General features: G+C 40.0%; 1 protein-coding gene across 5 annotated transcripts in view; it reads right to left on the bottom strand.

Annotated features, from left to right (window-relative positions):
* The window catches only part of dock1 (dedicator of cytokinesis 1), a 577688-nt gene that overhangs the window by 222662 nt on the left and 329580 nt on the right, over positions 1-25446 (bottom strand). For all 5 annotated transcript variants that reach the window (XM_072557590.1, XM_072557591.1, XM_072557588.1 and 2 more), the window contains exons 28-29: positions 16779-16880; positions 10655-10749 (exon numbers count right to left, since the gene is read on the bottom strand). In XM_072557590.1, the coding sequence (XP_072413691.1) occupies positions 10655-10749; positions 16779-16880 (197 nt within the window). The remainder of the gene's footprint in view (positions 1-10654; positions 10750-16778; positions 16881-25446) is intronic.

Below are 25446 nucleotides of genomic sequence, written 5' to 3'. Positions count from 1 at the left end.
ATCAATTCCACAGGAGAAGTGATACAAACAGAATTAAAAAAAAGGTTTGTATTAGACTAAAGGACAAGGTTTATAATGTTGCCAAAGACAACGGTAAACCTGAAAGCTTGAAGGATTTTAAAATACAACAAATAATGACAGAAGTAAAGGGAAAAAAAGTTAGGATATTTAATTTTTTATTAGATTCCCTACAGTGTGGAAACAAGCCCTTCGTCCCAACAAGTCCACACTGACCCTCCGAAGAGCAACCTGACCCATTCCCCTACATTCACCTCTGACTAATGCAACTAACACTGCAGGCAATTTAGCATGGCCAATTCACCTGACCTGCACATCTTTGGACTGTGAGAGGAAACTGGAGCACCTGGAGGAAACCCACGCAGACAGGGGTAGAATGTGCAAACTCCACACAGAAATTGCCTGAGGCTAAAGAATTTTAACCATCAAAATATATTCTATATTGCCCAACCTTTCCAGTGGCCAGCATGTTGTCTCTCCTCAGGATCTTAAGTGATTCAGTAACAGAACTCTCATTCTTCTAAATTTCAAGATATAATTCTAATCTGTTCACATAAGACAACCAATTCATACCAGCAATCAGTCAAATGAATCTGCTCTGTATTGCTTTTATACAATTATACCCTTTCTTAAGTAAAGAGGCCAAAACTGTATTCAGTATTCTAGATGTGGTTACATCAATGCCTTGTACAACAGGAGTTAATAACATCCTATTTATTTTCCTATTCTTTTGCTGCATACTGAGAGATTCATGTACAATGACACTCCGATCCCTTTGAACAAAAAAGTTCTGCAATTGTTCTCCATTTAGCTAATAATCTGCATATCTATAATTGCTGCTAATATGAACAAATTCATATTTAGTCATATTGTACTCCCATCTGCCAAATTTGTACCCAATCATTACTTATCTGTATTCAAATAGTTGTTTGGTCATACAGAACTTGAGTAGTGCTGAAAAAAGACATACTTACAACAGAAATTTAAATCGGCCACCACATCAGCAATACTGATGACAGTAAACATGATAAATAACGTGTAAAAACAAAATATATCTTTTTATTTTTCTGTATTTTTGATTGTGCACTGAAATGGAAAAAAAATACTAATAGCAGAAACAGGAGTAATTGCTGTACTTCCAAAAAGCAAGTTATTAAAAGCCACTGTGCTGCATTATTCAAGCAGTAGTGGAGGCTGTTACAGACTAGATGGTGTGTACAAATTGAGATTCAGCAAGTTCCTGTTTGGTTTGTGAAATTGTGACCAGTTGTGGATGACAAAGCTTGACAACAACTATCCAAAGGTTCCTGGGTAGTTGAATAGCTTGTGGAGGTCTAAGATACTGGTTGGAGCTTTTGGACTGCTACAAGAGCAGACGGTGCATCTTCCTCTCCGGGAAAATACCTCAAGCTTAAGGAAAGCCAGTTTATTTTCCTACACCAGTTGCTGAAAACTGTTGTCTTTAACAAATAACCAATAGACTTTGCAGTTAGAGTACCAATTGTCTGTGTCTTCTTGAAGTAGTGAAACAAACCTAGAGAAAGGAGACTGAATAAGAGGAAATCCTCAAAAGCAAAACAGTCATGGTAACAAACTCAGACTTTTTACCTCTCTACCCATAACGCCATTTTTTCTGCATGCGTGTATGCGTGTATGTGTGTGTGTGTGTGTGTGTGTGTGTGTATAGGGGAAGGGGCATGATGGGAGCTTTCATAGAGGTTTTAAGGTATGACTGGTGGAGTTATGTATCAACAGCTTAGTGTTTTATCTGTGATTAGAATCTATTTACTTATAATATATAGTAGTTCTTATTAAGTACAGAAACCTGATCCCCCTGTTTTCTATTAGCCTAGGTTTAATTGGGGACTTTGCATATTTTGAAAAAAACTTTCCATTGCACCATTCCAGTGTGGAGTAAAAACGCAGCTAAACTGAGGCAACATCTCAACAACAAATCAGGAAGATAAAAATTTGTCATATTCCACTTTTAATTTGAAATTTTAGACAACAAAATAAATAATGCTGGTTTGGTTTTGATAGAAGCTAAAACATCAAAATTAACTAAGTTGACTTTGTCTAAATGTATATTTTTATAATAATAATGGAGAGATTCACACTTCACTACAACAAAATTAGCATTTCACCTAGTGGAGGGTATTTAGGATAGGTACAGGTAAAACCAGTAACCTCAGGTCTAAGTCCGTGCCAGATTTCAGATCCTGCTGGTCTTTGGTCTGGCTGTTCAGGGCGGTCAGATCAGGGGTTGCTTGGCCCATGAAAGTCAAAAGAGACACTCAAAACTTGTAGTTGTATTGTGAACTATCCCAACATTGCAGCACCTAGCCAAACAAGCTGTTAAGTCATTTTACCCATTAAATAATAAATTAAAATTAATGCATGGCAGCTTAAAAATGTCTAGCTTCCAGGCAGCTAGATTTGAGACACTGTACCTATGATAATTATGAAACTATTATGCCTTTAAAACATTGGTCATGCTTCATTTCATTCGGTGCTACTTTTCAAGGGTTTTTACAGTGAGACTAATAACATAAACGTATAACTTAGTGGAGATTTATTGATTGCTCAGGGACTGCAATCTGAGGAGACCACATCATTTCCTGTGGAGGAGCTTGGAATCAATCACAGCAACTTCTGAATTTCGCACAATTCTACATGTGCAAATTCCTGCAGTTGTCATCAGTTTAATTGAAATAATGAATGCTGTGTGGTTCAACATCATTGCCACAACAAGATCTGATGCATGTATACAATCCTCACAGAATCCCTACAGTGCAGATGGAGGCCATTTGGCTCATCGAATCTGCACCAACCCTTTGAAGAGCATCACACCTAGACCCACCCCATCCCCATCCCCATTACTATGGCGAATCCACATATGTTGCACACCCATGGACACTATGGGGTAATTTTACATGGCAAATCCATCTTACCTGTACATCTTTGCACTGGAGTATGAAACTGGACAACCCAGCAGAAATCCTTGTTAAGACACAGGGAGAATGTATAAACTACACACAGTCAGCCAGCCAAGGCTGGAATTGAATCTGTATCCCTGATGTTGTGAGGCAGCAGTGCTATCCTGCAGAATTCCTGTGCTCACCAAGTCTAAACCCTTAGATTGACTTCACCCCGATATATAATTTTAAACTGACTATGACAGTCATCTGTAGCCAATTGTTGCTGTGTGTTAATTGGCTCCAGGTTGAGATCCAGCTTGTTGAATGGAGCACATGCTCTAGTTCAGGACTGGAAAGCAGGAAGCGTCTAGGTACCTGCATTTTCAAATAATCAACGTACAAATTAGGTGCAAGAACATATTTCTCAAGCCTGCTCCACTATTCAATAAAGTCATGACTGATTTGATTACTCCATTTTCTTGCTAACCCTTCACTCTTTGGCTTATCAGGAGTCACACTCTCTTAAAAATGTTCAAAGACTATGTTTCCATTGACTTTTCAGTGAGAGAGTTTCACTCACTCACAACATTCCTTGAGGTTAAAAAAACTCATCTATCTTAAATGGGCGATTCTTTGATTTTAAACAATGACCCCTAGTTCTGTATTCTCCCATAAGAGGAAATATTCCCTCCATGCCAATTAAGACCCCTCAGGGCATTATTCAGTCAAAGTGCCACTTAGATGAGTAAAATCTAAGGAATATAAGTCCAGTCAATCCAATCTTCCCTCATAAGAAAACCCACTATTCCCAGTTAACAGTCCAATCAAACCTCCCTGAGCTGCTTTCAGCACATTCATATCCTTCTTCAAATAAGGAGCCCAATATTTTGCACAATGCTCCAGATAAGATTTACAAGGATGTTGCCAGGGTTTGAGAATCAGAGCTGTAGGGAGAGGCTGAACAGGTTGGGGCTATTTTCCCTGGAGCGTCGGAGGCTGAGGGGTGGCCTTATAGAGGTTTACAAAATTATGAGGGGCACGGATAGGGTAAATAGACAAAGTTTTTTCCCTGGGGTCGGGGAGTCCAGAACTAGAGGGAATAGGTTTAGGGTGAAAGGGAAAAGATATAAAAGAGACCTAAGGGGCAACTTTTTCACACAGAGGTTGGTACACGTATGGAATGAGCTGCCAGAGGATGTGGTGGAGGCTGGTACAATTGCAACATTTAAGAGGGATTTGGAGGGATATGGGCCAGGTGCTGGCAGGTGGGACTAGATTACGTTGGGATATCTGGTCGGCATGGACGGGTTAGACCGAAGGGTCTGTTTCCATGCTGTACATCTCTATGACTCTATGTGGTTTCATCAGTGTCCTGTGCAACTGAAGCATAAAATCCTTACTTTTGCATTCAAATCAGTTGAAATTGACTGGTTTTCCCAATTGGTTGCTGGACTTGCAAATTAACATTTTGTAATAAATTAACTGGTATACCCAGATTACACTGCATTTCAGAGTTCTGTAAACCCAAATAACTTAGATAAGATGCTCCTTTTTTATTTTTTCCTGGCAAAATGAACTGCACATTTTCCTACATTGTATTCCATTTGTCAAATCTTCTCACTTGCTTAGCTTATATCCGTTTGTAGTCTTATTGTGTCCTCTTCAAACTTACTTGCCAATCTATCTGTGTGATCAGCAAATTTAGCAACTGTACCTTTGATCCCTTCATTTAAGTCATTTATATAAACTGTGAAAAGTTAAGACCCCATCGCTATTCCCTAACACACATTTGTTACACCTTGCCAACCAGAAATCTATGCCTGTTATCTCTGCTTGCTGTTATTTAACCAATCTTCTATCTAAGCCAATATGTTACTCACTACACCATGAACTTTAATTTCTGCAACAACATTTGATGTGGAACCTTATCAAATGCCATCTGGTAATCTTTCATCGAGCTCAACTCTTCCCTTTCTTCACAGGTCATATGATTACTAGGAAATTTAAAGAATGCAAAGGATTATTTTAAAATCAAGGACTGAGGAAGGAACTGCTGCATTTTTAAAAGCAAATTTCAATTGTTCAGATGATGCAAGCTTCAATACCAGTGCTTCTGACATGTCTTTGTTTCTCCTCAATAGCAAAGTCTCTTCCAATATGATTAACAGAGCCCTTAACTCGACCATTCCATTTTTTCCAATTCTGTTCCTACCTCCTTGCCAATGAGAAGATTCCCCTGGTCCTTATCTCACAACCTCCACACTGAACTGATCACCTGCTGCCATTCTACGACCTCCAGTGTGATTCCATCATCAAACACATCTTCAGTTCTTATTCCTTTCCCACTCTCAGCCTTACAAATGGATCATTCCCTCTGCCACACACTGGTTCCCTCCTCAAGTTGGCTCAACATCAACTACTGCCCCTTCCATGGAACCTTCCAAATCATGCACCGAAAATGCAGTGCTAGCATTCCTAAACTCATCTCTGCTTTCTGACCCATACAATCCTTCCAGATGAGACAGCATTTTATTTGTACTTCATTCAATTTGAAATGCAACTTTTACTCTCCATGATGTGATATCCCTTACTTTTGGATAAATATATGACCTATTGTGGAAACATCTGCTCAGTCAGTAATTGTGCCTTAAAGCTTCTAGTGGAGTATATTATTATAATTCTCCTCAGTCCACTCAGATCTGTGCTCTTGACTTCCATTACTAGTTCAATGTAAACTCAAGGAAATGTAGCTCATCTTTCAATCAGGTACTTCACAACCTTTTGAACTCAACAATAAGTTTAACAATTTCAAAACCCAATCTTTGTTCACATTTTTTGGATGGTAACGGTTAATGAAAGTTCTGTGGCTTCCTTTTATATTTCCTCTAGATCTACATTTTACTTCTTGTCTCATTTACTTTGGCCTCTTGTCCCATTGCTGTCATCTGTGTGTACCATCTTTCCTTTCATCCATTATTTGCCCTGCCTGTTATGCTGCCACATACCTTTCCTTTATCTTTCTCTATTCCTGCCCTTCCCTGCTTCAGTACTTTTTTTACAACTGATTATATGTGTAATTTTTTTTAAAATCAGTTGTCATGGAACTAGTAAACCCTAAACACAGACATTGCATGAGCCTCTGAGTATTTCCAGCACCTGCAAATTTTAGCCCTCAGGCCTCAGGCTTTGGTCAGTAGTTGTGAACTGAAGTTACACTTCGGAGCCCTGAACACATATTCTAAGATAGTACTATATTGCAGTTCTGAGGCAGAATGACATTGCTGGATGTGCTGGATTTCAACTGAATGAGATCTTAAACCTACCATTTCAAAACTCAACATCTAAAATCAAATAAGTTAGTAATTTGTTTATTTCAGTAATTTATGTATTCAGCCAGTTGTACTTAAGCTGGACCTTTGAGAAAGCAGCCGTGCTGAGTTTCACACTCCATTTTTGCCCATTTTCTTTCTCAAGTTCACAACCAACCACTAAATTATGGTTGAAGTTAGCTTCCACCATTCTTTGAGAAGAAAAGTTTGTATTTAGACAACTCAGGAAAGAAAACATCTCAGCTCCTTGTCAGGTGTTTTGTGAATGATTTTAACTCTGTGATGACTGATTTTGCTTCAGTCTTCAGAGAGGGAGAAAATTTTTTCTATCTACGCTATCACAAGCTCTCATCAACTGAAAATCTGTCTGAGGTCACATCTTACCCTGTTCCAAGGGGAAGAGGCCTAAATTTCCAACCTCTTCTCATAGCATTTAAAAGTTTTCTCTGTTAAGGCCTTTAAATTTTCCCTGAAATGTCCAGAATTTCCCACAATTCTCCATCTGAAGCCAAGCTGGTGATAAAGTTCTAGCATTATCTTCTTTTTCATCCATGAGATATGGGCGTTACTGGATGGGCAAGTATTTATTGCCCATCTGTAGTAGCCATTGAATTTTGGTGGTAAGCTGCCTTCTTGAACCACTGCAGTCCATATGCTGTAGGTGGGTTCCCAATACTAAAAAGGGAGGGATTCCAGGATTGTGACCAAACCACTAAAGGAAGGCAGTATTTTTCTAGTCAGGATGGTGAGTGGCTTGGAGGGGAATTTGCTAGTGTATTCAATGGTGCTTTAATAAACCCAAGTAACTCACTTTTCTTTTCAAATACCTGATCAACTCCCTCTACACCTTCAAGGATTTGTCTTTTCAGATATCTAGTGGAAAGTGGTTATTTGATGTGAAAAAAACTGGCGACCATATTTTCTATTTTAAAATATTATTAATTTTTCTCATGCAGGTTGCACCAGTTATAGTACATCAGTCCATATTAGTTGTCACAGTTCTCTACATCGAATTTCATTTGCTATTTTTATTTTCAAATTCTGTGCCATTTTTCTATTCCATTTCTGTAATCCTGAAGTCCATAGCCAACCCATCACAATTCATTGTTGTTCATGTTATTATCTGAAAACTTTACAATGCTCTTTCCTACACTCAAGTTCATAGTTTGTTCATAAAATTTATAAGATGCAAAACAAGCAGAAGCAAAACTGGCTCCTTGGGGAACACCACACAAACCATCTCACAGTGCAAAAACATCTATCATCAAAACTATTTCCTGTCACTGTGAGAAAACCATATCCATATCACCACTTTCCCCTTAATTACTTGCCTTCCATCTTCTAACAAGTTTCTTTGGAGCACATTGCTGAATGCCTTCAGAAAGTATATGCGTAGATACTGCACTAAACTCAAACAACCTTTTCTGCTAACTCAAATAATTCATTCAAATTAGACAAACACAATTTGCTTTTTAACAAATCCACATTTCCTCACTCTGACTAAATCATTCCAAGTAATGTTTTTTTTCATAATGGTTTCCAATAACTACTCTAGTTTCCTCTTTTCTGCCTCTTCTCTTGAATACTGGTATAACATGAGTAGTCTCCAGTTGTCTGGCACCAATCCTGTATCCAATAAATACTGAAACACTGGGACCAATTCCTCTGTTAATTCTACCTTTGTTTCTTTGGAAAGTATGATGTGTTCCATTTAGGCTAAAGACCAATTCGATATGGATCAATTTTCAGTATTGTTATTTAGTATGTCTTCACTGCTTGTTGGTGGAATGGTGGAAAGTGGTTACTTGATGTGAAAAAAACTGGCGACCATATTTTCTATTTTAAAATATTATTAATTGTCCTCCTATTTCGAAGTACTTAATTGGTTTCAAAATGTTTCTGGACTACTTGAGGTCATTAAAAACACTATAATACTTTTTTTCTCCCATCTACTTAGATTTACTCATGTTTAGGCAATGAACCTCAATCTATTCAATCAGATCTCTGATTAACTGAGCCATAATAAAGCATAAATACAGGATTTCTGTATTTATGTGATTCTCAGTTGCTCACATTCAAAGTTCAGAAGATTTGAACATTTTGACCAAACCTGTTTATATCTAGTTCATAAATTAAGAATTGTGATAAACATAGCAACCCAAGAAATAGCTTCTAACTTCTCAGAACAAGACGAGGTTTTTAGATTATAATGCATTGAGTACTATTCGATAATTCACATAGGATTAAGCGGTGGTTACTTACTATCATGCCCACTTTTCCATATTGAATAAATGCACTCAAGATCTTCTATTACATAAATGATTTGGATGCAAGCATAACAGGTATAGTTGGTAAGTTTACAGATGACACCAAAATTGGAGGTGTAGTGGACAGCAAAGAGGGTTACCTCAGATTACAACAGGATCTGGACCAGATGGGCCATTCGGCTGAGAAGTGGCAGATGGAGTTTAAATGCAAGGTGCTGCGTTTTGGGAAAGCAAATCTCAGCAGCACTTATACACTTAATGGTAAGGTCCTAGGGAGTGTTGCTGAACAAAGAGACCTTGGAGTGCAGGTTCATAGCTCCTTGAAAGTGGAGTTGCAGGTAGATAAGATAGTAAAGAAGGCATTTGGTATGCTTTCCTTTATTGGTCAGAGTATTGAGTACACGAATTGGGAGGTCATGTTACAGCTGTACAGGATATTGGTTACGCCACTGTTGGAATATTGCATGCAATTCTGGTCTCCTTCCTATCGGAAAGATGTTGTGAAACTTGAAAGGGTTCAGAAAAGATTTACAAGGATGTTGCCAGGGTTGGAGGACTGGAGCTGTAGGGAGAGGCTGAACAGGCTGGGGCTGTTTTCCCTGGAGTGTCGGAGGCTGAGGGGTGACCTTACAGAGGTTTACAAAATTATGAGGGGCATGGATAGGGTAAAGAGGCAAAATCTTTTCCCTGGGGTTGGGGAGTCCAGAACTAGAGGGCATAGGTTTAGGGTGAAAGGGGAAAGATACAAAAGAAACCTGCAGGGCAACTTTTTCACACAGAGGGTGGTACGTGTATGGAATGAGCTGACAGAGGTGGCAGAGGAGCCTGGTATAACTGCAACAATTAAAAGGCATTTCGATGGATATATGAATGGGAAGGGCTTGGAGGGATATGGGCTGGGTGCTGGCAGGTGGAACTAGATTAGGTTGGGATATCTGGTCGGCAGGGACGGATTGGATCGAAGGGTCTATTCCCATGTTGTACATCTCTATGACTCTAAATCATTCCATTAAAAAAATGATTTTTATAGAATAAGTGTTATATTTGTAAAAAACAAAAACCACAATAATGAACCAATTATTTTCCTTAGCTTTAAATATTTCATGACTTGGAACTCTATCGTGTGCATGTTAACTTCAAACTCAGAAATAGTAAATGCGAACTGTTACAGGGTGGGCAACCCATATAAAATGATAGAGAGCAATTATTTACTTCTTAACTAATGAAAACCTCGATCACATTTTTGTGCACCTTTATTTCATGCCCCATTAATGAAGAGGAAATGACTTGGGATATGAGTAACTACCCTATTCATAAAGCCAGTGCTTCTCCAATTCGTAAGTTTCTGTTATGTACCAACTTTTGAATTAAAATATTCATTCACTGTTTACTGGTACTTATAAGTCAGTAACAACTCCAAATTTTGACTAGAAACACAATTCTTCTGAATAACAGATTCTTACATTTCTGTGACCAATTGTCTTGGAAGGAAAATGCTAACAGGCTTCTTAAAACACTAAAGATGCAAATTGCTTTTCACCAACTTCCACCTGTAATCTGTTTCAGTCAGATAAACCCAATATAATTCTCAATTTATGATTTTCCTTCTCAACCAACAATGAATACATTAAGCAAAAGTCTAACCACATCAACATAAACACCTGAACGATCAAGATTCAGTGCACTTAATTAGTTATTTGTCTGCAACAAAATGGCAAATGACACATTGAATTTTAAATATCATTTGGTATCTATCACTAAAAATGACTCAGGCTGCAAGTTAATGTAAATATAATTCATTTTGCAACAGCAGTGTGCATTTGACAGATCAAAAGGAACACAACAGTAAAGCAAAGCTAATGTTAATTAAATTGAATTTTGTTCATTTTTAAACATATCAACTGTTTTAAGAACTTAAAACTGTTTTGCACCAGTAATTTGTAAACAAGATTTGCAAAATGATGCCACATACATTTTAAAAGTAATATTTGTACTATTCCAATGACTAGCCTTTTGAAATGCCGCTTGTTTCCATTGCAACTTCCAGACAGACATACAATGATGGATCAAACATGGAGAAGAAATATTGCAGTAGCAATTTAGAATTTCTCTCAATACTTACTTATTTTGCATCATGTTCATTATAACCCAGTCAGCAAGATACACATTCTTTCCAATGAGATCTTTGAACATAATGAATGTCTCCATCAAAAAATCCTGAAAGAGTTCAAAGTTAAACTGTTTTTACAAAAAAACATTTTTTCAAGATTGTTGCATTACAAACTAAATGTCCAAATATATAGGTTCCTGAACAACAGTTTCAACAATGCATTTTAGAAGCCTTTTTCTGTCTGTCGTTTCAAAAACCTCCATCCTTTTGATCTCTAAGAAGCTATCTCTTAATCATGACTGTTCCAAAGGAGTAAGTTCCAACTTTTCCAACCTCTCCTAATTTCTAAAGTCATTCATTCATTAGTGGTCCTTTGCAGATGAGGGTGATTCTCTCTTCCACTCTCAGGGTGAGTCCATATGTGACTGTACAGACCAATGTGGCAACCACAGGCTCTGTTCCGATTGGGGCAAAAGTGGTTGCGGAAAGGGGTGGATGGAATATGTTGTTACAGTGCCGCCCTTTCGCTGTTTTCACCTGTCTTCTTTTTTTCTAAAGCATTCTAAATAATTTCTGAAGTACTTCATCCCTGGTACTGTCCTGCTAAATCTCCTCTACACTCTTTGAAAAGCTTTTATGTTTTAAGTATGGTGCCCTGAATTGTCCACTGAAGCCAAACCGGTGATTTATAAAAGGTCTAGTATGATCTTTGTACTGATGAATCCAATGACTCGAAGTTCAAGTAATCCACACGTTTTTTAAAACCTTTTAATCTCTTCTACAACTTTTAAAGATTTGTCTTTATAGACACCAAGGGATTTTGCTCTGTTCACCTGGAACATGCTATGTAATGTACACTGTTGGATGTACACTTAGTAGCTCTCACAATGTTCTACAATGGACTTAATTTGTCATGTTTCTGCCCATTTCACCATCCTGTTCATGTCATGCTGAATCCTCATCACAATTCACTATGTTGTCAAGTTAATATCAGCTGTAAACTTTAGAATGCTGCTTCCTAGATCCAAGTCTGACATTGGATTTCGGATGGATATTAGATTTTTGGTTCCGTTAGATGAACTATGGAATCTTTCCTGTATATGGATTTTCTTGTTCCAGAATCAAGCATACATAATATGAAATTATTTACTTTTCTGTCATGGCTGATGTTAGCCATAGCATAGAAGGCTGTGTGCTCAGATCCACTCCAGGAGTTTGAACACAAAATTTAGGTTGAAATTTAGGGTGTAGGTTTGCTCGCTGAGCTGTAAGTTTGATATCCAGACGTTTCATTACCTGGCTAGGTAACATCATCAGTGGCGACCTCCAAGTGAAGCGAAGCTGTTGTCTCCTGCTTTCTATTTATCGGTTTGTCCTGGATAGGGTTCCTGGGGTTTGTGGTGATGTCATTTCCTGTTCGTTTTCTGAAGGGTTGATAGATGGTATCTAGATCTATGTGTTTGTTTATGGCGTTGTGGTTGGAGTGCCAGGCTTCTAGGAATTCTCTGGCATGTCTTTGCTTAGCCTGTCGCAGGATAGATGTGTTGTCCCAGTCGAAATGGTGGTTTTTTTCATCCTTGTATAGGGCTACGAGAGACAGAGGGTCATGTCTTTTTGTGGCTAGCTGGTGTTTGTGTATCCTGGTAGCTAACTTTCTTCCTGTTTGTCCCACGTAGTGTTTGTGGCAGTCCTTGCATGGAATTTTGTAGATGACGTTGGTTTTGTCCATGGGATGTACTGGGTCTTTTAAGTTTGTTAGTTGTTGTTTGAGTGTGTTGGTGGGTTTGTGTGCTACTAGGATTCCGAGGGGTCTTAGTAGTCTGGCTGTCACTTCTGAGACTTCTTTGATGTATGGTAAGGTGGTTAGGGTTTCTGGCTGTGTTAGGTCTGCTTGTCGTGGTTTGTTCATGAGGAACCTGCAGACTGTATTTTTTGAGTATCCGTTCTTCTTGAATATGTTGTATAGGTGGCTCTCCTCTGTTTTCCAAAGTTCGACTGTGCTGCAGTGTGTGGTGGTTCATTTGAATAGTGTTCTGATACAGCTTCGTTTGTGTGTGTTGGGATGGTTGCTGGTGTAGTTAAGTATTTGGTCAGTGTTTGACGGTTTTCTGTATACCCAGGTTTGTAGTTCTCCGTTGTCCTTTCTTTCGACTGTGACGTCCAGGAATGCGAGTTTGTATCAGAACACTATTCCAACACTAATCTCTGATCCAAACCGCTAAATCACCCTCAATCCCATGCCTCCATACTTTGTGCAGTAGCCTACCGTGGGAAACCTTATCGAATGCCTTACTGAAATCCATATACATCATATCAACTGCTTTACCCTCACCCACCTGTTTGGTCACCTTCTCAAAGAACTCAATAAGGTTTGTGAGGCATGACCTATCCTTCACAAAACAGTGTTGACTATCCCTAATCAACTTATTCCTCTCTAGATGATCATAAATCCTATCTCTTATAACCCTTTCCAACACTTTACTGACAACCTAGGTAAGGCTCACTGGTCTATAATTTCCAGGTTGTCACTACTCCTCTTCTTGAACAAGGGAACAATATTTGCTATCCTCTCGTCTTCTGGAACTATTCCTGTAGACATTGATGACATAAAGATCAAAGCCAAAGGATTAGTAATCTCCTCCCTGGCTTCCCAAAGAATCCTAGGATAAATCCCATCTGACCCAGGGCACTTGTTTATCTTTACGCTTTCCAGAATTGCTTGTACCTCCTTCTTATGCACCTCAATTCCATCTAGTCTAGTAGCCTGTATCTCAGTATTCTCCTCGGCCACACTGTCTTTTTCGAATGTGAATACTGATAAGTATTCATTTAGCGCCCTAGTAGTATAGCAAAAATATTTTAACATTAAAAGGGTTGTTGCAAAATTTTACCACTTCACTTTTCTAAAAATGTTTTGAACAATTTTTTTTGCTCAATAAATGTCTTTTCCAATACCCGAGGATTTGAAGGTAATTTTTCAATTTTCACCGAAAATTTTTAATGAATGAATAAAACTTATTTTATGCTATAATTAAAGTTTTTATTTTAAATGGCCAGAGTTTGGATTTCACATATGACCAGAATTGTGACTGGTAGCTGAAGTTGCCAATTGTGTGGTCTGAGCACGTCTAATCTCTCAAGCTGCACCAACACTGTTCAGTCAACTCTATTAATGGGAATATTTTTGTTTAAAACTTAGTACTTTCTGTCCAGCAGATTTCTTTCAAATAATTTTGAAAAAGATAAACTTCACACTCATTATTAAGGAAAATGCATATAGATGTATAAATGAACAAAAAGATCCTTCTGATGATACAGTTTGTGTTGACAATGCTCTGTTCTATGAAATAGATTGCAGAAAGATAGAAGAAAGAAAGAAGGGTGAAAAGAAATATTATTTTTGCATGGGATCTTCTAATTTGTCATCATTAAACTTTAGCCGGAGCAAACAACATGAAACTGTGGATGAAGAATTAGACTAGAGTTGAGGTTAGGTGAGATTTTATTGTCATAAGTACAAGAGTACTGGAATACAGTGAAAAGTGTACAGAGTGGCCACTATTCGGCACCATCTTAGAATACAATTGTTAGAATTAAAAAAGTGCTAAAATTAAATAAACAGAAACAAAAGGAAAAGAAAATGTCCAGATCACCCTCACCGTTGTCATGAGTCTTGAGTCAAGCTTGCCAATGCCACCTGCGCTGGATCCACCAATACCACAGTGCTGCCATCACTGCAATCACTGCTTTGCCACTGCTGACGCCCAATGAGGTGAGTAACAGCAGAGCAAATAAGCACAGAAGGTGAGAGTTTGCATGAGTAGATCAAAGTATAGTGATAGGATTAAGGATAATGACATGAAAGGTAACAAAGAGCAGGAAAGATCAAGAGAAAGCAAATTGGATAGAGAAGCATGAGTGACAATAATAAAATGCAAAGATCGTAGTGAACTGCGAACTTATAAGATTTAATAATATTAAATAATAATATAATAATTTAATACTAGAGCTTTGAAAAACATAGGGCATCCAAAGAATAAAGTGAGGACTGCAGATGCTGGAGATCAGAGTTGAGTGTGTGTTGCTGGCAGCATCCGAGGAACAGGAGAATCGACATTTCAGACCTGAGCCCTTCATCAGGAATGAGGCTTGTGGGCTGGGAGGGGCTGTGAGATAAATGGGAGGGGGGGGGGAGCTGGGGAGGAGGTAGCTGAGAATGCAATAGGTAGATGAAGGTGGGGGAGAAGGTGATAGGTTAGAGAGGAGGGTGAAGTGGATACAAGTTGGAGGTCTGGCAGTTGGAAGTATATCCCTAGTGGTGGGATCTGTTTGTAGGTGGCGGAAGTGGCAGAGGATGATGCGATAGATATGGAAGCTGTTGGGGTAGAAGGTGAGGACCAGGGGGATTCTGTTCTTGTTGCATTGGGAGGAGTGGGGTGAACAGTTCATGAACAGACAAACAGTTCATCTCCCACAAGGAAGTTGAACAGTTCATGAACTTCACTAACACCTTTTGCCCTGACCTCAAATTCACCTGGACCCTCTTGGACACCTCCCACCCTTTCCTGGTCCTCTTCATCTCCATCTCCAGCGATCAACTAACCACGGACATCTCCTATAAACACACCAACTCCCACAGCTACCTGGACTGCATCTCCTCTCGCCCTGCCTTCTGTAAAAATGCCATCCCAAATTCCCAATTCCTCTGCCTCCACCGCATCTGTTCCCAGGATTACCAACTCCATTCCACATTCAAAGACCACAATTTCCTCTCCTATGTGGTCAATGATGCCCTCCAGTGCACCTCATCCACAGCTTTGCCCTTGAACCCCACCCAGCCTAACACAACAAGGACAGAACCACCTCACCTCATCTCCTCCCCCCTCCCTCCACCCCCCCTCCCTCCGCCCTCCGCCCCCCCCTCCCCCCTCCCTCCGCCCCCCCCCTCCCTCCGCCCTCCCCCTCCCTCCGCCCTCCCCCTCCCTCCGCCCCCCCCCCCCCCCCCCCCCCCACAAACCCCAGTCCTCACTTTCCACCCCACCAAACTCTGTATACATTGCATCATCCTCCGCCACTTCCACCACTGAATTATAGATCCCACCACTGGGATAGAATTCCCTCCTCACCGCTATCAGCGTTTTGGAGAGACCATTCCTTCTGCAATTCCCTCGTCAGACCTATGCCTCCCCACCAGCCCTCACCCCACTCCCAGCACCTTCCCCTGCCACTCCAAGTAGTGCAAACCCGGCACCCACACCTCCCCTCTCATCTACCTCCAAGGCCCCAAAGGATCCTTCCACATCCAACTGAAATTTACCTGTACCTCCGCAAATGTCATCTATCGTATCCGTTGCACCCGATGTTGTCTCCTCTACACCAGGTAGACAGGACGCCAACTTGAGGATCATTTCTGGGACACCGACTCCAACCAACCCCACTGCCCTGTGGCTGATCATTTCAATTCCCCCTCCCACTCCACCAAGGACACACAGGTCCTGGGCCTCCCCCATCGCCAAACCCTAACCCATCCAATGCCTGGAGGAAGAACATCTCATCTTTTGCCTTTGGACCCTGCAACCACATGGGATTAATGTGGATTTCACCAGTTTCCTCATTTCCCTCTCCCCACCTAATCACAGTCGCAAACCTCCAACTCAGCACTACCTTCTTGATCTATCAATCGTCTTTCCCATCTATCTACTCCATCCTCTTCTCCAACCTATCACCCTAGCCCCCACCTTCATCTACCTCTTGCATTCTCAGCTACCTTCCCCCAGCCCCACACCCCCCTCCCATTTATCTCTCAGCCTCCCGGCCCACAAGCCTAATTTATGAAGGGATTATGTCCGAAATTTCGACTGTCCTGCTCCTCAGATGTTGCCTAATCTGTCATGCTTTTCCAGCAACACACTCTTGACCAGCATCCAAAGGATACTTCAGAAAGTTTTACTAAAATGACTGGAAGCAATTTTTGAAATACATTTGAAGTTCATTGTCAGAATGAAGAATATTTACAATTCGAAACCTATTACTTGCACATGCTTCAAGTGCTATTGTGCATCTGTTCAATAGTTCATACAACTCAGTTCTGAAAACTAACTCCATAAAATTGTGCAAAATTAGTTGTTCCACTTACCACAACGTCTGACCTCATTTTCCCAAAGACCTTGATTAAATGGGCGTAATGATAATCTTCCATCTGCCTCAGAATGGCTGTCATGCAAGCAACAAAGTTACCCTGAAGTGCAAAATAGTTATTGTTAATCCTTATGGATCACTAATGTTTACATTCATGCATCTTACAATATCATTGATGATATTTTCCTCTGGAAGTACCTCTTTCAATCTGCTCTTAAAATGTCTTAAAATTAGGCTATGGGTCAACTTATAAGGCAAGATCTGGATTAAGAGAAAAGGATTTTAGTTTTACAGTTGCTAAATTTAGAGTGCAACTCCAAAAAAGCGTCCAATCTGTATTCTCAGGAAAGTAGTCAAAATTCCTACCATTGGTAGTTTCAAATTGCTTTGATTTGGTGTCAAATGGTGATGTCATAGTTTGTTATCAAATGTTGATGAGGTATATTGGATCCTCTCAAAACTTCAGGATAATTTTCAATTTACTGCTATAGTATTAGCAAACACTGTGGTTTGGGTATAGGTTTAGAAACTGATTCTCATATAGTACTTCTTAATGAAGAAATCTTCCAGATACTGAGTTGTTACTATAGCTTCCAATGCCGACTCCATTTCGCACTTCTGAAGTGTGTGAAAGCTGCATTATTGAATTGATTTGGTGTGTCTCAGTCATCAGCATGATCACTGACTGCGGGGAGAAAAGCCAGAGTAGGACTGAACAGGCCCAGTCAGAGCAGACAGGGAGGCTTTAGTACTTCCGTGAACTTTGAGAAATGAAACACTTATTAAGGAAGCTCTCAATGTCCCAGCTTCTAAACCACATAATTTACCTTATACCATAACCACCAATAGGAGCTTAAACAACAGTCAATAAAGCTACATTCACTAGATTTGAACATTTGTTAGAATTTACTCAATTTCCCATTTTACTTTCAATTTTAAAAACTCTCAATTTTCACACCATCCATTCCTCGGATTGTTTACTTTTTAATCTAAGAAGCATAGCATGGGAAATGTACTTTTGACACTCGATGGCTCGAGGCTTACCCACAGTGGAAACTTTCTTGTTTGTTTCATAAATATCCAAAGGAGAATCAGCAGAAATCTTACTGGAGCACAGAGTTAGGGTTCCCCTGCTTCTCCAGTAGCAGTTCGGAAGAGGAAACTCCCAACATGATTATTTTTGAATTTTTTTTGGTATTTTAGTATTATGTAGTAGTATTTTGGTATTATGATATGTTAAAAAACATCTGTTAGAAAAGGATCTTTTCAGGGTGAGGGGAAAAAAAAGTCAGACATTTTGAAAAGCAATTTTTAACAAATTAAGAATATAGTAACAAAGTACAGATTATGCAGAAACATATGCCATTTTCTAATGTTTGTACAATACATGTAAAATATAAATGGCATTAATGGGAAGCTTTTCCACTTTGCATAGTCTAAGTTTAGAATTGCACCAGAATAAATTTGTAAATTTGCACATTCCATTTAACAATCATTGTCAATTATAGGCCATATGTTCTTGTCTAATCTAATTACCATAACACAAAGCAAGCCATCTTTTAAGGTAACAAGTACAAAAAAAAGACATAATGTACACATTCCAACCATTTCTACTTTGTGCATCAGTGTTCTGAACTTGCTGACCAAGTCACTGGCTTGTGAATTGCTGACTCAGGCAATCAGAACTCAGTTAGGAATATCTAATCTTTTAAATCTGAAATAATTGCAAGTCCTAACTACAAAATGCAGCATAATTTTGACTCCTCCAGAATAACTGTGCCTAATTTCTATGAGGTAAGCTTCACTCACACTCATCCTGAACTACATCAGAGATTCTAGTTTAAACTCCTGCACTTTTTAAAAAAATTGATGGCATCCTCTCTCATTGCAATTGGAACAGCAGTCACAGCAGGAGAGGACCGGTGTGAACCGGTGGGTAAACTGCAGCAGAGGGGGTGAACTTGATAAAGTCTGAGGAGTGGACCAGGATCGAGCTAAGTTGGGGCAGCAGGACTACAGCTTTGCTGAATGCAGAGGTGGAGCTCTGTAGGTGACGTCACAACTCAGGCCTATGGTCTGGGTGAGTAGTGTCTGGAGGGAGACAGAGTGTTTAGAGTATTAAGAGTGTTAAGTATTTAGGCTTGTGGTTTGCAGTTTGTTAGGAATAGAGAGTGAGAGTGAGAAATTGATTTTGGTGAGTAGTAGATTGTACAACTGATTCCTAGTTTATTGCTTGCAGTTGGTAAGGATCACAAAGGCAGGGGTACTTGGCCCCTTCAGACAATTCCAGTCTCCATGATGAGTATACAGGTAGGAAGTGTGTTCAGCTGCAGTTCCTATTTGCCTCAGGAAGCAGCTGGAGACATGGATGGCCTCACTATGGAGCATCAATGAGGCTGGGAACGTCATGGATAGCATAGCTAACGAGCTGGTCACACCATAAGTAAGGGCTACACAAACAGAAAAGTGTTGGGTGATGACCAATAAGACTAGTTAGCATGGGCAGGCAGTGCAGGAGTCCTCTGTGACCATTTCCCTCTCAATCAGGTATACTGTTACGGATACTGTTCAGGGTATGGCCTCTCAGGGGAAAGCAGTAGCAGTAGCAGTGGGACCATGACTGGCACTGTTGTACAGTAGGGACGGTCAAAGTGTAGGAAGTAGTAGTGATGGGGATATGACAGATAAGAGCAGATAGGAGTTTCTGTTGCCGCAAGCAAGAGCCCATGATGGTGTGTTGCTTCCTTGGTGCCAAGATAAAGGATATCCCTGAGTAGCACAGGATATACTGAAAGGGGACGGTGAGCAGCCAGTGTTTGTGGTTCATATTGGTATTAACAATATAGACAGAATGAGAGAAAAGGTTCTGTAAAGGGAATTTAGAGAGTTAGGTGGCAAGTTGAAAAGTAAGTCCTCGAGGTTTGTAATCTCACCATTATTCCCTGGGCCATGTACGAGAGAGGTCAGAGAAATAAAGATAATACAGATGAATGCATGGCTAAAGAGCTTGTACAGGAGGGAGAGCTTCTAATATCTGGATCAAAGGGATCTCTTCCAGGGCAGGTAAGACCTGTACAGGAAAGAGGGGTTGCATAAAAACTGGATGATATTTGTGCAGGAAGATTTGCTTGTGCCATTTAGAAGGGTTTAAATAAGTGAGATGGTGTGTGAGTAATAGAGCAAAAGTCAGCATGTGAAGTGATTGAAAAGGTGGATATAAAGTCAAGTCAATCTAATAGGAAGATCAGGCAGGGCCTGGAGGCCTGAAGTGTATTTACTTAATACAAGACATATAACAGGTAAAGCAGATGAGTTTATAGCCTGGATTAGTACATGCACTATGATGTAATAGCCATTACAGAAAGTCAGTTGAGAGGTCAGGATTGGCAACTCAAGATGGCAGGGTTTAGATGTTTCAGGCATGATAAACAGGGATGTAAAAAGTGTGCGGGAATTGATTAAGGAGAATGTCACAGTTGTACTGAGAGAGGACATCTTGGAGAGTTCAGCTAGCAAGGCCATACGGGGAGAACCTAAGTATGGAAAGGTGCAATCACGGTGATGGTGTTGTACCATCAGTCTCCCAACAGCCAGCAGGAAACAGAGGAACAGATATGTAAGCAGATCAGAGAAAAATGTAAAAATAACTGGACTGTTGTAGTGGGTGATTTCAATTTTCCCAACATTGACTGGGACCCACTTAGTGTCAGGGATTTAGACAGACAGAATTTGTTCGGTGAATACAAGAGGGTTTCTTGAAACAATAATGTAGAAAATCCAAGTACGGAAGAGGCCATAGTAAACCTTGTATTGGGGAATGAGCCTGGCCTCACTTTCTCCTAATAAGCCTGGCCAGGCAATCAATGTTTCAGTGGGTGGGCATTTTGGGAAAAGTCATCATAATTCCATTAATTATAGGTTAGATATGGATAAAGATAAGATTGGTCCTCAGGTGCATGTGCTAAATTGAGGGAGGCTAATTACAACAGTATCAGAAAGGAATTAGAGAAATTAGATTGTCAGTGGCTGTTTGAGGGATAAATCCACATCTATCATGTGAGAATCTTTTAAAGGCCAATTGATCAGAGTTCAGGACCACCATGACTTTGTGAGGAAGACAGGATTTGGAAACCTTGGATGACAAGAGATATTGGAAGTCCAGTTAAAAAGAAAAGGGAACATATGAGAGATTCAGGAAACAAGGCCATTGAGGCATATAAAGGAAGCAAAAATGAACTCAAACGAGAAATCAGAAGGGCTGGAAAGGGCTACAAAATGTCCTAGGTAGGCAGGAGTAAGAAGAATTCCAAGACATTTTATACCTATATTAGGAGTAAGAGGGTAACCAGGGAAAGAACAAAGGAGTTAAATTGTGTGCCAGTGGAAGTGGGTGATGTATTTAAGCAGTATTTTTGCATCTGTATTCACTAAAAAGGACATAGATGATAGTAACGTTAGGGACTTGTTTGTTGATTGTCTGGGACACGTCGATATTAAGGTGGGTGGTGGTCTTGGGTGCCATGAAAAATTGATTCCTGAAGAAGGGCTCATGCCCGAAACGTCGATTCTCCTGCTCCTTGGATGCTGCCTGACCTGCTGCGCTTTTCCAGCAACACATTTTCTGCCATGAAAAATATTAAGGCAAGTAAATCCTTAGAGCCTGATGCGATCAATGCCAGGATGAAGAAGGTGAGAAGGAGATTGCTGAGGCCTTGACAGAGATCTTTATATCCTCTTTAGCCACAGGCAAGGACCCCGAATGCTGGAAGAGAGGATAGGGCAGTGGATTTTGTCTACATGGACTTTACTAAAGGATTTGACAAGATCCCTCACTGTAGGCTGGTCCAGAAGATTAAGTCACATGAGACCCCTGCCAAATTGGATATAAAATTGGCTTGGTCATAGAAGACAAAGGGTAGTTGTGAAAGGGTGTTGTTCTAACTGGAGGTCTATGACGAGAGGTATTCTGCAAAGATCAGTGCTAGAATCTCTGTTGTTTATAATACATATAAATGACTTAGGTGAAAATGTAGGCAGTCAGAATTAGTAAGTTTGAAGAAGACACAAAAACTGGTAGAGTTGTGGATAGTGAGGAAATGTAAGGTGATGCATTTTGGGAGTTTAAATATAAGAGGAAATGTACACAATAAATGGCAGGACCCTTAGGAACATTGATCTACAGAAAGATCTTGGGGTCAGAGTCTATACCTGCTTGAAAGTGATAACATAAGTGAATAAGGTGTGAAGAAGGCATATGGCATGTTTGTCTTCATTGGTCAGGGTATTGGGTATATCTAGGCTTGGACTGACATCCATGCCACACAATGCCAGGCAATGACCATTCCTAACAAGAGAAAATCTAACCACTGCCACTTGACATTCAATAGCATTACCATCACTGAATCCCCCAATATCAACATCCAGGGAGTTGCCATTGAGCAGAAGCTGAATTAGTCTAACCACAAGAATACTGTGGTTACATCAATAGATCAAAGGCTAGGAATTTTGCCGCAAATAACACAGCTCTACATGGCATTAATTTGGAGTTTGATAGAATGCCTCTTTGCTTGGATGAGTGCAGTTCCAATTACATTCAAATGTACCTCATCCAGGCTATGCCACATCCACAATTATTCACACCCTCCACCATTGTCACAGAGTGCTTTCAGTCTGTACCAACTATTTGATGCACTGCAGAAATTCACCAAGGCTTCTTAGACAGCACCATCCAAACCCATGACCATTACCATTTAGAAGTACAAAGGCAGCTGCTGTGAGGGAACAGCACCTGTAAGTTCCTCTCCGAGCCAATTGCCATCATGATTTGAAAATATTTGACCATTCCATCATAATTACTTGGTCAAAGTCCTGGAACTCCCTAACAGCATTGTGGGTCTGCCTACTCCAAATGAACTGCAGCAGTTGAACAAAGCAGCTCATTATCACCTTCTGAAGACAGTTATGGATGGGCAATAAATGCTAGCATAGTCAGGAACATCCATATTCCATGAATGCACACCAAATAAATAAGGTGTTAAAGAAGGCATACGACATGTTTCCCTTTATCAATCAGGCATAGACTATAGAAGTTGGCAAGTAATGTAGTAGCTATATAAAACTTTAGTTAGACTACATTTGGCGTATTGTTTGCAGTTCCCGTCCCAACACTATAGGAAGGATACGAAGGCTCTGGAGAGAGTGCAAAAGAGGTTTACCAGGATGTCTCATGGATTGGAGTGCACTAGCTATAATGAGAGGTTGGACAAACCTGGATTGTTCTTGCTAGAATATCAGACGCTGAAGAACAACCTGATAGAGGCATTTATAGAGTCATGGAGTGATAGAAATGTACAGCATGGAAACAGACCCTTCAGTCCAACTCGTCCATGCCGACCAGATATCTTAACCTAATCTAGTCCCATTTGCCAGCATGTGGCCTATACCTCTCTTCACCCTTCCTATTCATATAACCATCCACATGCCTTTTAAATGCTGTAATTGTACCAGTCTCCACTACTTCCTCTGGCAGCTCATTCCATACATGCACCACCCTCTGCATGAAAAAGTTGCCCCATGGGTCCCTTTTATATCTTGTCCCTCTCATCTTAGACCTATGCCCTCTAGTTCTGGACTCCCCCATCCCAGGGAAAATACCTTATCTGTTTATGCTATGCATGTCCATCGTGATTTTATAAACCTCTACAAGGTCAACCCTCAGCCTCCAACGCTCCAAGGAAAACAGTCCCACGTATTCAGCCTCTCCAGATAGCTCAAATGCTCCAACCTGGCAACATCCTTGTTCATCTTTTCTGAACCCTTTCAAGTTTCACAACATCCTTCTGATAGGAAGGAGACCAGAATTGCACATAATATTCCAAAAAGTGGCCTAACCAATGTCCTGTAAAGCCGCAACATTTAAAATTATGAGAGGGCTGGAAAGGGTGGATAGTTGAAGTATTTTTCCCAGGGTAGAAATATCAAATACTAAAGGCATAGAATTAAGGCTAGAGGCGATAAGTTTAAATTAAATGTGCAAGGAAACCTTTTTTTTTAAACACAGCGTGGTAGGTGCCTGGAATGTGCCACTTGGGGAGTGGTAGAAGTAGAAAAATTAGTTATATTTAAGAAGCACTTACATAGACACATGAATAGGCAGGGAAGAGAGAGATATTGACCATGTGTAGGAAGATAGTATTCTAAACTAATCCTATCATGATTAGCACAGACATGATGCGTCAAAGGGCCTGTTCAAGTGCCGTCCTATTGTGTGTTCTAGCACCATAGTTTCAGCTACTGGACCTGATTTTCAAATCTTCAATTTGTCCATTTAGCATTATTAATGTTATATGTAATAATAGACAATAGAAATTTTGGACAAACATAAATGGAAGGCAAAAATAACAAAAGGAGATAAAGGTGAAGCAAAAATGAGACGCAGCAAAATGGGAGGAAAGAAACATGAGTGAACAGAATGACAGGGTGCGAGAGACATATCTGAAGACAAAAAGGCAAACAAGGTTAAGAGGAATTAAAACAAGAGGTAAATATCAGCCAAATACATTTTTACAAACATTAGAACCAAGTAGCAGCTTGTTCTAAATTGCTAAATTAGCACTGGGTAAAATCTTAGCTAGTCACACGGGAATTCCTAGATTCTTCAGAGTTATTTAAAATATCCTAACATCCTTTTATATTTTAGTTGAAATAATCTAAATTAAATGATTAACCCTGTTGCTGACACTATTGTTTTCTGCATATGGTCAGTTTCTGGATCCAACACTTAACTATTTTTGTAGAAACTTCAGAAAAGGACAGAATTTTAACCTGAGAAAAGGCTGGTTTGATTGGGTGGCATATTAAAATCTGAATTCCAAACTTGCCAACTTCAAGATGCAATACTATTGGGATAGATGTGGGAAACTAATCTGCTTGCAGGATGAGGATTTGAATATTATAAGAAGTTAGAGCCTCATATTTAAATATAACCCCAACTGGCTGAATCTTAAGAACTTAGAGTCATAGAGATGAACAGCACGGAAACAGAACCTTCGGTCCAAATTGTCCATGCCAACCAGATATCCCAACTCAATCGAGTTCCACCTGCCAGCATCCGGCCCATATCCCTCCAACACTTCATATTCATATACCCATCCAAATGCCTTTTAAACGTTGCAATTGTACCAGCCTCCAACACATCCTCTGGCAGCTCATTCCATACATGTACCACCCTCTGCGTGAAAATGTTGCCCCTTAGGTCTCTTTTATATCTTTCCCCTCTCACCCTAAACCTATGCCCTCTAGTTCTGGACTCCCCGAACCCAAGGAAAAGACTTTGTCTATTTATCCTATCCATGCCCCTCATAATTTTGTAAACCTCTATAAGATCACCCCTCAGCCTTCGACGCTCCAGGGAAAACAGCCCCAGCCTGTTCAGCCTCTCCCTGTAGCTCTGATTCTCGAACCCTGGCAACATCCTTGTAAATCTTTTCTGAACTCTTTCAAGTTTCACAACATCTTTCCGATAGGAAGGAGACCAGAACTGCACACAATATTCCAACAGCGGCCTAACCAATGTCCTGTACAGCTGCAACATGACCTCCCAACTCCTGTACTCAATACCCTGACCAATAAAGGAAAGCATACCAAACGCTGCCTTCACTATCCTA

Source organism: Chiloscyllium punctatum, chromosome 38 (genome assembly GCF_047496795.1).
Source record: "Chiloscyllium punctatum isolate Juve2018m chromosome 38, sChiPun1.3, whole genome shotgun sequence".
NCBI classification, from domain to species: Eukaryota; Metazoa; Chordata; class Chondrichthyes; order Orectolobiformes; family Hemiscylliidae; genus Chiloscyllium; species Chiloscyllium punctatum.
Note: the sequence above shows the minus strand (reverse complement) of the source record. Positions and strands in the feature narration are given on the sequence as shown.